This window comes from Pteropus alecto, unplaced genomic scaffold (assembly GCF_000325575.1).
Source record: "Pteropus alecto unplaced genomic scaffold, ASM32557v1 scaffold22, whole genome shotgun sequence".
In the NCBI taxonomy this organism is placed as follows: Eukaryota; Metazoa; Chordata; class Mammalia; order Chiroptera; family Pteropodidae; genus Pteropus; species Pteropus alecto.
In genome coordinates this window covers 14,506,992-14,521,849 of record NW_006434839.1, presented here as the reverse complement: position 1 = coordinate 14,521,849, position 14,858 = coordinate 14,506,992, and the positions used below count along the sequence as shown (strand labels likewise).

General features: G+C 37.2%; 1 protein-coding gene across 1 annotated transcript in view; it reads right to left on the bottom strand.

Moving 5' to 3' along the window:
• Positions 1-14,858, bottom strand: part of CADPS2 (calcium dependent secretion activator 2) — a 472,387-nt gene that overhangs the window by 291,360 nt on the left and 166,169 nt on the right. Inside the window, exon 4 of the mRNA XM_015588309.1 lies at positions 9,748-10,080. Coding sequence (XP_015443795.1) covers positions 9,748-10,080 — 333 coding nt within the window. The remainder of the gene's footprint in view (positions 1-9,747; positions 10,081-14,858) is intronic.

Sequence of the window (14,858 nt, the reverse complement as noted above, 5' to 3'; positions counted from 1 at the left end):
TCAATAATATAACAACTGTGTATGGTATCGGATTTATTGGGGTGATCACTTCGTACGTTACATAAATGTCTAATCAGTATGTTGTACACCTGAAACTAATATAATATTGTATGTCAACTGTAATTGAAAAAATATATATATATTTTTAAAAAGAACAAAGGCCGATGCTGTGAGACTGGTACATACTAAGCGCCCAATAAATTTTTAATAAAATTATTCAATGTACTACATAGAAGGAATTTAAATAATGTTCTTTGTTACAGGATAAATTCCCTAAATAGTTTCTTTTTAACTCTATTTTCTTATCTTCTTCGTTCTTCTCTTAACCCATTCCAATCAGGTTTGCTCTCAACCATTCCATAGTGTCTTCAACCTTGACAAATTCAGGGGTTACTTCATCCTCTCTTCCTGACCTCTGAGCAGCATGTGGCACAGATAAATGCTCTTCTCCTTGAAATGCCTCCTCCTGACCTCCCTGACACCACACTCTCTGGTTTTCCTCCTACCATACTGTCTCTTTTCCCTTTGTACAGTCTCTAAATCCTTGGCCCTTATCCTGAGTCCTTTTATTCTTGATCTCCACACTATCCTGAAATGATCTCATAATGTCCCATGACTTAAAATACTAACTTTATCTAAATGATTCCCAAATCTGTATCTCTGACTTCGACTTCTCACTGGAATTTCAGACATGTATATCCAACCACCACCTGTCATTTTCACATAGACATCTAATATTTCATTGTACAAGACAGAACTCGACTTCGCCCGTAAACCTTTCCCAAATGTTCTCCATAAGAAGAAACACTATACACTGAGAGCCTACGAAAGTGCCTGATCAGAGTAGGTACTATGCTTAAAAAACACTCTAATCAGAGATGCCCCATCAAACCACGATTAATAAAAATGCTGCATCAGTGACATTGTAATTGGAAAGAGAGCCATCAAAGCATATAATTTTTTCTATAAGAGAGAGGAGAGCAATATGTGGGTTTTACTTATAGTTCTAGAAAATGGTATGTCTTAAGCTACGGACCCAAGCTGATTCTCAGTTTTTCCTTGAAGCCCTGGACTTATATCTTGTCCCTTTTCAAGCAGCTGGTCCAGTACTGTGACTTAAGTCAAAAGGTCCCAAGTGTAGGAGCAGAGTGGAATTCTGAAGCGCAAAACAGGCGTGGACTCAAGAAGATGTGAAAACAGATTCCTAGGCGAAATCCAGTAGACTAGAAACTTTATAGGCAACAGAGATAAAAACAGGAACACAGCAGTGCAAGGAGTGGAGCCTAGAGATTATGGGAAAGATTACATGCAGGTCCTGGTCCACTTCTGTTTCAGTTACGCTAGGCCAGGCCCACAGGTGGGGCAAGGCAGGATACAGACCATATGCAATCAATTTTTAAGACCATAGAGAAGGATATTTCCAGAACCCAAATTTGTTCCCATCACCTCTGTGCTTATAGCTCGACTATGTTTCCCATGACGAGATAAACTCCAAGCTCTTCCAGCTAACATACAAGGCCATTAATATTCAAATACTTTTCTAACTTTCAGCCTACTCCAGCAATACTCACGACATACCTTCCTAACATAATCTAAGCCTTTCCACTCTCCTCGTGCCTTTGTAAACGTTATTTTCCTCCTCTCTTTTAAATTTCTATTCATCTTCAAAAATTCAGGAATTTCTGTCTCCTTAGACCCTTCATTTAAACTTTCGTTAAAATGCCAACAGAGAATCGGGTTTTCCACACTGCCAATCACCTCTTCTTGGCACACGGCTGGACTGTTTCCCAGCCTCCCCGCACCCGCTGGATGTGACCATAGCATTAAGTCCTTGGGTGAACTGTCAGGCCAGAGGTCCTCAAGCTCCCTGGGCACCTGCATCAGCGTAATGTAGGAGGTTTTTAAAAAAACAGACATTGGACCCACCTCCACGAATCATTTCACTTAGTCTGAGGTGGGGCCCAGGCATCCAGTGGTTTCTAAAGCTCCGCTGGTCATTCTGATGTGTAGCCAGGGTAGAGCACGAAAGAAATTCATGCAAACTATTTTACACCAAATTAAGATACTGCCATCCAAGCAGTATGGCACATACACACCCCTAACATACTGATTAACTAGACTGTTACATTTTGTTTACGTATTTGTCTCCTGACCACATGCAAATACCTTGAGGGAAAAAAAACAAATCTTGTCATATTTGCATTTTCATGGCTTACCCCAGTAACTGATATTTCAGAAGGTATTCAATAAACATTTTTGAATGAATGAAATATATATTATGTTTACATCCATTTTAATTTTGATAGAATATTTTAACAATGATTTGACAGTGATTAATAATCATGACAGATATAATCACGTATACTTGAAACAGTGTATTCATTTCATCTTTTTTATTCATTGACAGTCAAGAATAGATGATAAAATAAAATTACTTTTCACCCCCATTTTCACTACTACAAAGATACCTGATTCTCTGTAGATGTGTGTTCTCTTATCATCTAAAAAAGTGGAAAAGTTGGGATAACACCTAAACTTCTTTCTGGGTAAAGATAGAAAGAATATCTGATATGCTAATCAGATATTCCAATTCATTTGAATAAATCAGATTCATCTAATTTATCTCATGATGCATTTATTTTGAAACATGAACATGTATATAAATATTCTAACAGTCATTCCAATTATTAATTCCAGAACTTCCAAAATCAGATATAGAATCTAATCATTCTTAAGGTCTTAAGTTTCTCGTTGATGGATCCGAAAACATAAAAACTGGCCATGTAATGGCATTTACTTGCATATTTTCTTCAAGCATTTTCAGATTTAAAATTATACACAGGAAAAATATACCTCATTAACTGTCGTCTCCACAGCTTTATTTTCCTACTTTGAAAGTGATTTTTGTTATCATATGTAATTGTCTCTGGAGAACATGCTTTTATTTCTGCCAAAGTAGACAAATTATGTTAAACAGAATGTATTATCAATCACATGCTGCTAGTTGAGAAAAAAGATGGCAGTAGTGAAAGGCAGATGTCAATTTCCTTGGAGCCTTCCCCGTTTCTCCCCCCTCAGGCACCTTGCGTGGGGGTCTTCAGAACAGCGTGCTTCCTGTTCCTGGACTTCCAGGGAAAGACTCGCAGTTGAGAGGGGTGAGAAACACAGCCACTGCCTATATTTGGTGATTTCTTTAAAAGCCTTAAACCCAAAATGCCTAATCTCAAAGCTAAAATTTCTAGGGAAAGGTAGTCAAAAACCTGAGCACTACTTTTTAACCATTTGTAAATCAATATTCCTGCATATCTCTCAAGATATGTAGCAGTTCTGTAGTATTACTTAATACAATTCTTTCAGCATATAAGGCACTTGGAGATATTTAGAGAGGAAGGTTTCAGTTAACTTTGCTTTGACTCAGGTAAATGTGGGTGAGTCACTTTCTTCAGCTAATGGAATAAGATTATAAAAGATTAATGAAGGTTGCGTTTAGCAGAAAAGATGGGAATTTAGATTGCTGTAAAATTCAGTTACTTAATTCTCTTTAAAAACAAATACAGAAGTAAAAGAAGGAGAATTACAGTAGACATGGTACTGTATTTTCCACTCTGGTCACTTAAAATTGACAATCTGTAACCCCCTTACTTACATCTGCTAATGTCATCTCAAACTACAGCCCCATCTCACTTAGACTCCAGCACTAACAAAAACTTCCAGCTCCTCAAATGCCATGCTATTTCACGCCCCCGTACTGTGCACATGCTTGTCGCTCTGCCCAGAATACTGGTGAACTTCTTCCTCTGTAGATCATACAGTCTTCCCCATACTGCCTTCTCCGCAGCCTCAAGAAGGCAGAGCCGGGGACTCACCACAACACTGTGGCATTTACAAGAGTCACTTTTCTTTTCTTTTCTTTTTTTTAAAATAAATATAGCAAATAACTAGGTCTTATCTCTGTGTTCCTATTATTCCACACAGTGCTTGGCACATAATTTCTAATTATCTAGATTCTCTAAATGATTTTGAAAAATTAATTGATTTGAATGTACTGTATTACCCTTTGTCATATTTGAAAATAATCTTTAATAAATACTTAATTTTAAGGAAATGCAGCTGATTTATTACTAGTACCACTGAAGTAACAGTATTGTCATTAAAAAATATATGAAATAAAATTTTGTATTAACTTAAGACAATAAAAGCATAGCTTTAATATCAAATAACTTTGGTTCTCTAAAAGTATCATTATATGTACTTGAACTTCACTGCATTTCCTTAAAATTATTCTGAAATTAAACTTTCCACTAACAGACTGTTCTTCTTTCACTCGTTACTTTACCTCCAATATTCTGATTTAAGTAAATTATGGCTGACAATTTCAGATCCTTGTACTGTTACATTGCTCATTTTAGAATTCACACTTTGAGCTTTTTTACTTAATATTTTGTTCAATGAATGTGCACCAATACACACACATTATCCTCAAACCAAAGAGTCCAAAGTATGATGAGTAGCTTTAATAGCACAGTAGCTAATCTATGACATATTTGTGTTGTTTTTATTCTTATTCTTTTTCATCTTTTTTCTAGTAACATGTAAATAATAGCTTTTCTTTCAATTATCCTTGATTTCATAATTTAATTGATTTCTTCTATTTTAATGTTTTAGGACTTCTTCCTTTATGTCTTAGTTTTGATAATTTGTAAGTTCTTGGCTTGATCAGAAGTAATGTAAACACCTATGCATCTTCAGAAGACAGTTTCCTGTTTTCCATTCCAGATGCTAATCCTATAGTTCTGAGATAGAGTACAACCACATGAGGCTCATGTCAGCATCAGGTGGCAGTGCTGGCTCTGCTCCCTTCTCACTCATGTTGATTCCTTCTCAAATCCCCAGACACTCCCAACAGTCTGGCCAGTGCCAACCTGCACATCTTAGCAAAACAGCTCTTTACCCTAAACTTCTGACTCTAAAGCAAGAAACGCATCCTTGAGATTTCCTAGGGAATCACTCTTGGCAAAATCATGGGACCAGATAAGAATAAACAAATACAGATGAATATTATAGTTAGCAAGAGCCAAAGCCTTTTCTGAGACACAGGGAAAGTGGTGTTAAATTTTGTTTTTGGAGTCAGATGCCAGCTGCTCAGCTAGCTTTAGATTCTCTCTCAGCAACCCCAAGCCCTGCTCTACTATCCCAACTTCTCAGACTATTACTTTCCTATAAAGGGCAGGCTATTTTCTGCCATTTCTATCATCTTTATTTTTTTAACCTCTGTTGAAAGACAACAAAAGAACAAATTAAAACACATATGCCCTTGAGGGAAAAAAAAAAAAAAAACAGAATCTCAGCTATTTTCTTAATGATCCATTTTCATAATTTCATTCATTTTGTAAAAATGATTGTCGTTCCAAAGGAAAGCTCTTCTTTTATTTATAGAAGTCTTTTTTGTGATGTATTATGTTTTTAAGTCAATCAAAAAATAATTCTTACACTTTTCTTTCAAATCTCAAAACCAAAGAAAGGAACTGCCATTTCGGCTAAGCCATATAAAGAGCTGGCAGTCCTGTCCTGAAAATAAAAAGCTGGACAAACTGAAAAATCAATGCCTTTTCTTGGACTTTACAGAGAACTGAATTGCAGGTTAAATAACTAACCCCCAAATCTGGAGAAACAGGCAAAACCAGAAAGGTAAAGCACTTACAGCAGAAGTCGGTGGGGCCATAAAGAAGAGGACTACTTACTTGACTTGTAATTTGGACTAATTACTAAAAGCTGAGTGCAGAGAGGGAGAATATCCTGGGGCTGCAATCATAAGGGGGCTCCCACACTTTACTGGGCTTTCTGTCCAGTAACCCCATAAAGTTTTTACCATAAGGATCCAAGAAAGATCCCCACGTGGACCTTGCAGGAAGAGAGAAAGAAAAGCCATTGTTAAACCTCCCAAATTCCTTTCCCTAACAAAGGGGGACAGACTTTGACAGAAGGAAACACTGAAAACATCCTAGCTAGAGGAAAAGAAGGCTGCCCTCTGCAGTCCGTGGCAGCCCTATCTCCTTTATGAGCAAAAAGAAAAAAGAAAAAAAAAGGACAAAACAAAACATAAAAACAGACTGAACAGGCGACAAGACTTCAAGGAAACAGACTGGGAATGCTTTAGCTGGGGGAAGGAATAAGGGTCATGGGTGGGAAAGGAAGTGGTATTCCAAGACAAGGGACAGAAACACCTGTGATGGTTACACTCCCAAGACACAGGCCGACTAAAAGACTGATTGTTAATCAGATTATAGAGCACACCCTCTTCCCCAGCACCTTCCCATAACACCCACACAGCTCTAGTACAACAGTGGATCACACCTAAAAGAGCTGCAAGACAGACTCTCTAGGAGAAACACTCAGGGAAACCCAAAGTCAAGAGAGGAGACAAAGACAAGGATGTGAGAAGAATGTGAAACTGCTAGTACCTCTGGCTACGACAAACATTAAACAAATCCCAGGCAGATTAACAGAAATCCTCACATTAAAGGCGAAGAAACTTCAGTTCTTGTTACCTGATACATGTCTGGCTTTCAACAAAAAATTACAAAGCATGCGAAATGGCAAGAAGAAAAAGAAAAAAAAGAAACAGAGAAAAACAAGCACCCAAACCAGATTTAGATGTAACACAGATGTTGTAGTTCTCAAAAAAGGAATTTAAATAACTATTATTAATATGTTAAGAACTCTAATGGAAAAAGTTGAAAACATGCAAAAACAGATGGGTAATGTAAGCAGACAGAATCAAAAGGAAGTGCTGGAAATGAAAAACACTAACAGAAATGAACGATGCCTTATAATGGTCTTATCCACGACCTTGATGATTCTAAGGAGAGAGCCAGGGAACTTGAAAAAGGGTCAACAGAAACTTCTCATTCTGAAATGCAAAGAGAAAAAAGTCAAAGACAAAACAGAACATCCCAGAATTATGGGACAATATCAAAAAGGGGTAACATAAATATAAGTACGATACCAGAAGGAGAAGGGAGAATGGGACAAAAGAAATATTTGAACTAATAATGGCTAAGAATTTTCCAAAATTAATGACAGACACCAACCCACTGATCCAGGAAGCTTAGAAAACACCAAGCAAGAGAGATATCAAAAAAAAACAAAAAACAACAAAAAAAAAACTTAAACCATTCAAATGGCAGAAAACTAAGACAAGAAGAAAATGTTGAAGGAAGCCAGAGGACAAAATACCTTACCTGTAGAGAATCAAGAAAAGCTACATCAGACTTCTCAACCCACACCACGCAAGAAGGAAGAGAATGGAGTGAAAGCTTTAGAGCGTTAAAAGAGAAAACAGCTAATTGATAATTCCATATCCAGTAAAACATGAAGGAGAAACAAAGACTTTCTCGGACAAACGAAAAGTGAGAAAATTCATCACCAGTAGTCCTGCCTTGCCAGAAATGTTAAAAGAAGTTTTTCACATATAAGGAAAATTATATAGGTCAGAAACTGGGATCTACAGAAAGAAAAGTGTAAATGAAAAAATAAAAGTAAAATATAATCTTTTATCTTTCTTATTTTCCTTTTCTTAATCTAAAATTTTATTGCACATAATCAGTGAAATCAAAGACAGAAATGTCAGTGAAGCAAATCACAGAAACGTCACAAGGGATGGGAGGAAAGAATTCACAGTCCTCTATTATGGGACAGTTGCATTACACGTAAAGCTTTATAGGGTTATTCAAAAGTAGATTTAGATTATTTAAAAATGTATATTTTAAACTTTAGGGCAACTGCTAAACAAGTTTTTTAAAAAACAAGTATAAGTAGTACATCAAAAGAGGATATAAAATAAAGTCATATATGATATTCAATGAAAATTAGAGAAGTCAGAAAAAGGGGAAGGGGAAGACAACAAATGCAAGGAGGTGGCAACGCGGAGACTGCAGAACTTAACCCAAGGATATCACTTTACACGTGAATAGTCTGAGCACATCCATTAAAAGGCAGAGATTGTCAGACTGTATTAAAAAAATAAAACAAGATGTGATTATTTGCTGTCTACAAGAAACCCACTTTAAAGAATCAAGTTAAATGTAAAAAGATAGAGAAAGACACATCCTGTTAAGCCTAATCAAAAGAAAGCTGGAGTAGCTATCTCCGTGTAAGACAAAGTGGAGTTCAGAAAAAAGGACTTTATATAAAGATAAAAGAGTTAATTCTACAAAAAGACATATTCTAAATGTGTCCGAACCTAACAGAGCATCAAAATACATGAGGCAAATACCGACAGAACTAAATGGAAAAATAAATCTATTACATAAACAGATTTCTGTTAGAAGATTTCTTTTGGAAGATTTGAATTAGATGTTTCAAGTCAGAGAGAACAAAAATCAGAGGATCCACACCCTTGTTGTAGAAGTGATCTTATAAATCAAGCAAAGGATTAATTTTAAAACATTTTGAGTTAATAAACAAAATCAAAAGTCCATAAGTATTTATTTTGAGCCTGTAACATCTAATATAAACTCTAATGCATTTGTGATAACTTATTTTAGAGGTCTACCTGCTCTATTATGCTTCAGCATATGGAGAATATTTTATTTTGCTCAAGTTGATTTCCCCAACACCTAGCAAGGTTTTGACATGAATAAATATTTAATAAATATCACCTGAACATGTGAATCTAAATTTTACTACTAAATTATGTTCATAAATATTTAACTGTACAAGTTAGCTATTGTTTCATTAAAAATACAAAGTCCCAGTTGCATTGGTCTTTTAAAATAGAAGATTTTGGTTTTACAGTCATCCTCCACTATTATCAAACCACCAGCTGGTTTAATAACAGTAAAAACGATTACAGTGAATGCCAAATTGTTCACAGGGTTAAGGTGCCACAATACTTTACTATTAATTAATTCTATTAATTTATTCATCTTAAATGATCCACAAATTAGTAATGCAAAATAAATGACATGGATAGAATACTGAAAATAAGAGAGGTAGGTCTGCAAAAAGATTAAAAATAAATGTAAACATATGCACATTATAGAGTGTAACTCTTAATGAACTGATGAACTTTTAAATGCCAGAATTTTGTCAATTTAAATTGTATATTAGGGCATAGTTAAATAATTTATACCTCTAAAATAAGCAAATAAAATGCAAATGTGGAAGGAATACATTATTAGACACATCATAGGGTCTAAAGATGAAAAACATGGAACAAACATTTTATTCAGTTTTTCTGTATGTATCATCTGAATAAGAAGGGAAAAGAAAATATATTATTCACAGGCATCTCTTTAAATTATGTAGTTTAGCAATCATTTTCAATTAATTTCTATCTGGCCAGGTAAAAGAAAAAAGTCTGAAACTGCAGTTACATAAAATTCAGAAGACCAGCATCATACCTTTATGAAAAATTATTTTACACTGAGGAATACCTGCTTATTATGAATTTCCAAGATTCTTCAGATAATACATGATTTCTATTTTACTATTTGGGGCATGTCCCATATACACCTAACTAGCACAAATCTGATGTCCTAAAATAGGGTACATGGGAACATTTACCGCGTAAAATGGACTGAAAACTTTCAAATATTACTATCTGATTTATTAAGATTACTTTCATTCAACTTTTCAACCAAAGTGATTACAGAAAGTAAAGTACATCTTCCCAGGCTTATAGACACCTGATGTGCATTCTGAGTCAAGCAGGGGAATGGGAAGTAACACGGACCACTTACTTACCTGACATGCGTTATACAGGAGTTGGTGTTCCAGCTTTTTAATACCCAGAATCTGCTGGAACATTTCATACAGCTGTTCCTTGCTCAGAATAAGTTCAGACACAGCACTTAGGGCCATTCTATTTGGCTGTTTGCACAAGTCTTCTTCACCCCTGTAAATGGCATCATATTTGGCTATCCATGAGCTCAGCACTGTCTCTTTGCTCAAGCCATCGATTTCTGGCAAACTCCGCACACGTTTTTCTATGTTCTTCTTAAACACCTCTCTGAAGTCATTAGCAGAACACCCTCCACTCTGAACCATTCTGGCCACTCGATCACTCTTCAGAAAAACCTGGGTGAGGAGGGGGAAGCAAAAGACAAAATCAGAAAAATCCATTTATAATTAAGCAGGGACACTAACACCACTTGCTTTTTGCAATCCAGCCAGAGTTACAACAAGTATTCTACAGTGAGTCAAATGTTTTATAATATACAGTAACTAATGATTTAATGGGGGCCCTAAATCTTTCAAAAATGTTGAAATGTTTAGGATGGTAATGAGTGCTGAGGAACCTGTAAGATGATCCAACCTTGACCTACATGCCCCCCACTGAGTGTCACGGACATCACTGCCAAGTGAATCATTTGAAGAGCTGCTTAAGAATAAATTGTAGATATGAACCCAAATTCCCTATCTGTACTTGGGAGTTCTGGCTAGTTCTCTGGCAGGGATAAGGTCCCCTGTTATTTGAGTGAAGATCTGAAGGCCTCACCTGTGTGGTAAGTCCAGTATTCAAGTCAATATCATGTATAACTGTCAATCACAACTGATTCACACCTGCAAGGTTAGGGTACACCCCATCCCTGATTTCAATCCTCCAACTTCTCATACATTCCTCATAGCTAGAAAAATTGATGATAGAAAAGCTAAATCTTTAAGAAACTTCTAGTTGTCTGCTAATATCAGGTAAAAAAAAAATATATGTATACATATATATAAACAATGATAACCACAGAGAGAGATGCTGGTGAAATGGGTAGGAAGAGATGAGTAATAAGGTCATATTATGTAAGAGACATCAGACAGTCATAAATCTTTCTTTCCTCTCTTCTAAGTTACAGACCCAAATATAAACAAATATCACTAAACATTCATTAACACCTATTCTGTCATCAACAGTCCTAAGAATCTCTATGGGTCATATGAGAATTTTTTTTAGTTCTGCTTTTTTCTTCCTATAATGACAATTCTTCTGGAAGAGTCTGCAGGACTATTTATTGCGGCCTCCATAAGTTATACCTGTTATTAAGCTATGGAACAAAAATTCATGTCATTTACCCTAAGAACTGATTCATAATATGGAGGTATCTCAAGTTATGCCCACTATTTGGGCCATGCTACTACCACGTCTGCCTGAATGTGTGCAAGCAACAAGTGCGTTCCACATGAGCTGGCCTCTCGTGTGACCCTAAACCTTTTCCTTACCACTTTGTATCTTCCCTTTTAGGGTCATTCACACACAAAGTTCTTTTTCCTACCTTTGCTCAATGGATGGAGGAATCCTGATTCTCAAATATTTTGGATGACAATAATGTAGCAAACCAGGGAAATGTGAATAACACACACATCCTCTCTCTTTACCAACTCTGGCTCAGTTATACGGGAAAGACTGTCTCATTTTCTATGTTTCTGAGCCACAACTAATTCTTAAGTTACAGACATAAGAATCGTGTGTTTAATATATCTAGATTGAAGAAAATGAAATTAAAATATTTAACAGTATTTTTTGTCAAAGAATGCCATTAACTACTTCAGAACACTAAGGGGTGTCTTCATCTCCTTCTTATTTTCATCTAACTGCACTATTCTCGTTGGGCACTAAAATTCAAGATAAATGATACATTTTTATTCTAATTTTTTTTTTATCTTAATTGGGAACATATGAAAGCTCAAGCAGTCGAACGGGTGAACTGTGCTAGCTGTCGATCTACTGCTTTTCAGCATTACCGTCCCATTGCCCTACTTATGCCAGATGGGACAATCTTAAAGGGCAATGGAGGGACATGGGAGGAGGAAGGAGTCTTCTTCCTGGTTCTCTTCTTACCTGGAGGCACATGGCACCAACCCATGGGCTGCTTCCCTCCAGCCCCCTTATGGTGGCTTCATACTGCAGCACCCCCACTGGCAGATTCTCAGTGAGTTCTGCAGTGTGGCACTTTCCTGTAGATGGACTTCCCACCAGCACCCCGGAAAGCGGATTCCCTGTGAGCCTCATCAGCCTGGCACTTGTTCAACTTTTCTGCCATCAGCAGATTCTAGCCGAGGGGATAAAGGGAGAGGGACCCTCTTCCAGATTTGTTACTTTTTTGGGTGCTGTGCTTCCTGTATTTGCTACTAATGTATTCTTTAGTTTTCCTTACCCATTGTAGCCAATCCCTCATGGTTTACATTAATTTTTCCTTTCAATTATTAAGTGGCTTCTGGCTCCAGACTACATTTTATACAGAAATACTGAAACACTGTATGTAATATTATTTCTATGGAAAAATATTTCAAGTTGAAACAAATAACTTTTAAAAACTTGGTAACTGTATAAAGCTGGAACTGCAAGATATTTTTAAAGTGCAATGTAAATACCTTAAGACTGGCTTCAGAAAAACATTTAATTACTTGCTATTGAATACTCTAAGTTGGCAGGCATTTTATTTTTTCCAGCTTCTTCTAACGCAGTCAGTGCTAAATACCACCAAGTAACCAAATCTTACATTTTTGAATCAAGGACACTAATGAACTTAGGTTTTTGGAGTCATAATTTCCTCTATAAGCCCATACCTAAAGCCATACTACTAACTCAGTCCAACTGCATGTTTTTTAATTGACATTTACGAAGAGTTAACAACGTGTCAGGCATTTTGCTAAGTGCTGGGGATACAAAATTGAATGAACCTAAAACCCTGCCCTCAAACAGCTCAAACTACTGGAGAGAGATAGGATAAACAATAAAATATAATCAGGTAAAAGCAATAAGAGAAACATATGCAAAGGGAGGAAAAGCAAAAGAAAGTAAGTTTTGAATTCTATCGGGGAAGGTGGAGAGCACAGGACAGAGTCAAGGGACTCACAATTTGTTTTGACTATGAGCTGAGTGAGGGATAAAGGGAGAGTAAAATACATTTCAGGAAAACAAAAGAACAGGAATAAAAAGCACAGAGGCATTCTGCAGCAAGACCTTTTGAGGAAAATAAGAATTTTCATATTGGAGAAGCCTTAAATTTAAGGGCGAAGGCAGCAGAAGTTGGGCCAAGCAGAGCAACGGAAACCAAGTGGCAAAACGCACTGTGTGCCAGGCAAGGAATCTGAGCATCTCTCATGACTGGGAGTCAATGATGGCTGGGTGACCTAGGTACCGAAATACTGAGAAGCATGATGCAGACAAATAACTGGTGGTAGCACCAACAGTAGATGACAATTGACCAGAGCAGAGACTGGGATATCAGCTATCAGAGGAGTACCATACACCAGGTGAAAATTAGTACGGGCCTAGTCTAGGGTAAAGGTCATGGGCTAGAGAGGAAGGTAGAAGCAAGAAGGCGAGCTGGGAGATAGAATTAACATATTTTGGTGAATTACAGAATGTGGAAATTAAGGCAGAAAAAAAAGTATATGACTCACAGTTTTTCACTGGGGTACCTAGATTGCACTAACCAAAAATAAAGACTTAAATAATAAAGGCAGAACAACAAATTTTGTGTGCGTGCATGCTTGCTTGCGTGTGTACGTGTGTGTGTGCGTGTGCGTGTGTGTGTGTATGGCGATGTGCCATAGATAATTTAGTCTGGGTAGAGGCCAGCTCTGAAGACAAAGTATAGTAAAAATAAAAAGTCAAGAACAAAACTCTACGAAATATCTACATTTAAATGCTTGACAGAAGAACTGGATCCAGGGGAGGCCGGTGGTGTCAGAACAGTAGAAGAAAAAATAGGACGTATTAGCAATCAAGTGGAGAGAGAAGCTTGAGAGAGAGGGAGAGAGAGAATAAATATGAATGAATCAAGTGCCACAACAGAAATCAGCTAAAGTCAGAAGAGGACTGATTGGTCTTTATCGCTACTAGGGAACCTCTGGCGCCTCGGTGATGTGAAGAACGGGAGCCAACTGGCAAGAGGGAGAAGAGGACACGTCACGATACAGACAGCAAATACAAACTGTTCTTTTAGGAAGGCTGAATGAAAAGGAAACGAGAGAAAAGAAGGCAAAAGCTGGACTGGGAAATTACATGTGGTCAATGGGGAAGATAAATCAGTAAAAAGAGGCAGTTTAAGGTATAGACGACAGAAGGTAACGATGGTGTGTCATGTCTGAGATTAGTTTATAAAAGGCTCTGGTGCTCTCCCCTCTCTCTCATCACTCTCCCTGGGGGAAGCAAGCTGCCGTGCTGCAAAGAACTGAGGCCCTGAGTCTAAAAGCCCTCAATGAACTGAGTGAGGTCTGCCAGGAACCACGTGAGTGGGCTGGAAAGCAAATTCTTCCATCCCAAATGGTCCATGAGATGACTGCAGTCTCAGCTGACAGTTTGATTATAAGAAACTCCAAGTAGAAACATCCAGCTAACCTACTCCCAGATTCCTAATCCTGAGAAACTGTAAGATATTATTTGTTTTACGCTAGTTTTGCGATAACTTGTTACATAGTGATAGATAAATTCATTCATAAATCCACGTGGTTTACTCTTACTTCGCTTGAGTCTCAGTACTGTCATTTCCTCAGAGGAAACCCTGTCCTCCTCCCCAATTCATCTTCCTTACCCACTTTTTTTGTTGTTGTTGCGAAAAGCTTTATTGTTTCCATTTGCTCCCTTATCCTTTTATCTTGCTCCACCACACATGTATTTATTGTCTCCCCAAAATAGAAAGTAAATGCCACCAGAGCAGAGTCTTAGGTTTGTTAATGAATCCAGTGCCTAACACAGAGCCTGTCCCATACACAGTGAGAGCTCAAAAAAGAGCTTCTTTGTTGAAAAGAGTAATGACTATCTACAGACACTGGATTCGCTAAGGCTCAAGAATGGGATTAGACAGGCGTCTCACTCATAGGTTTCCTAAGACACGGAAGCCTGCGGGAGAGGAACC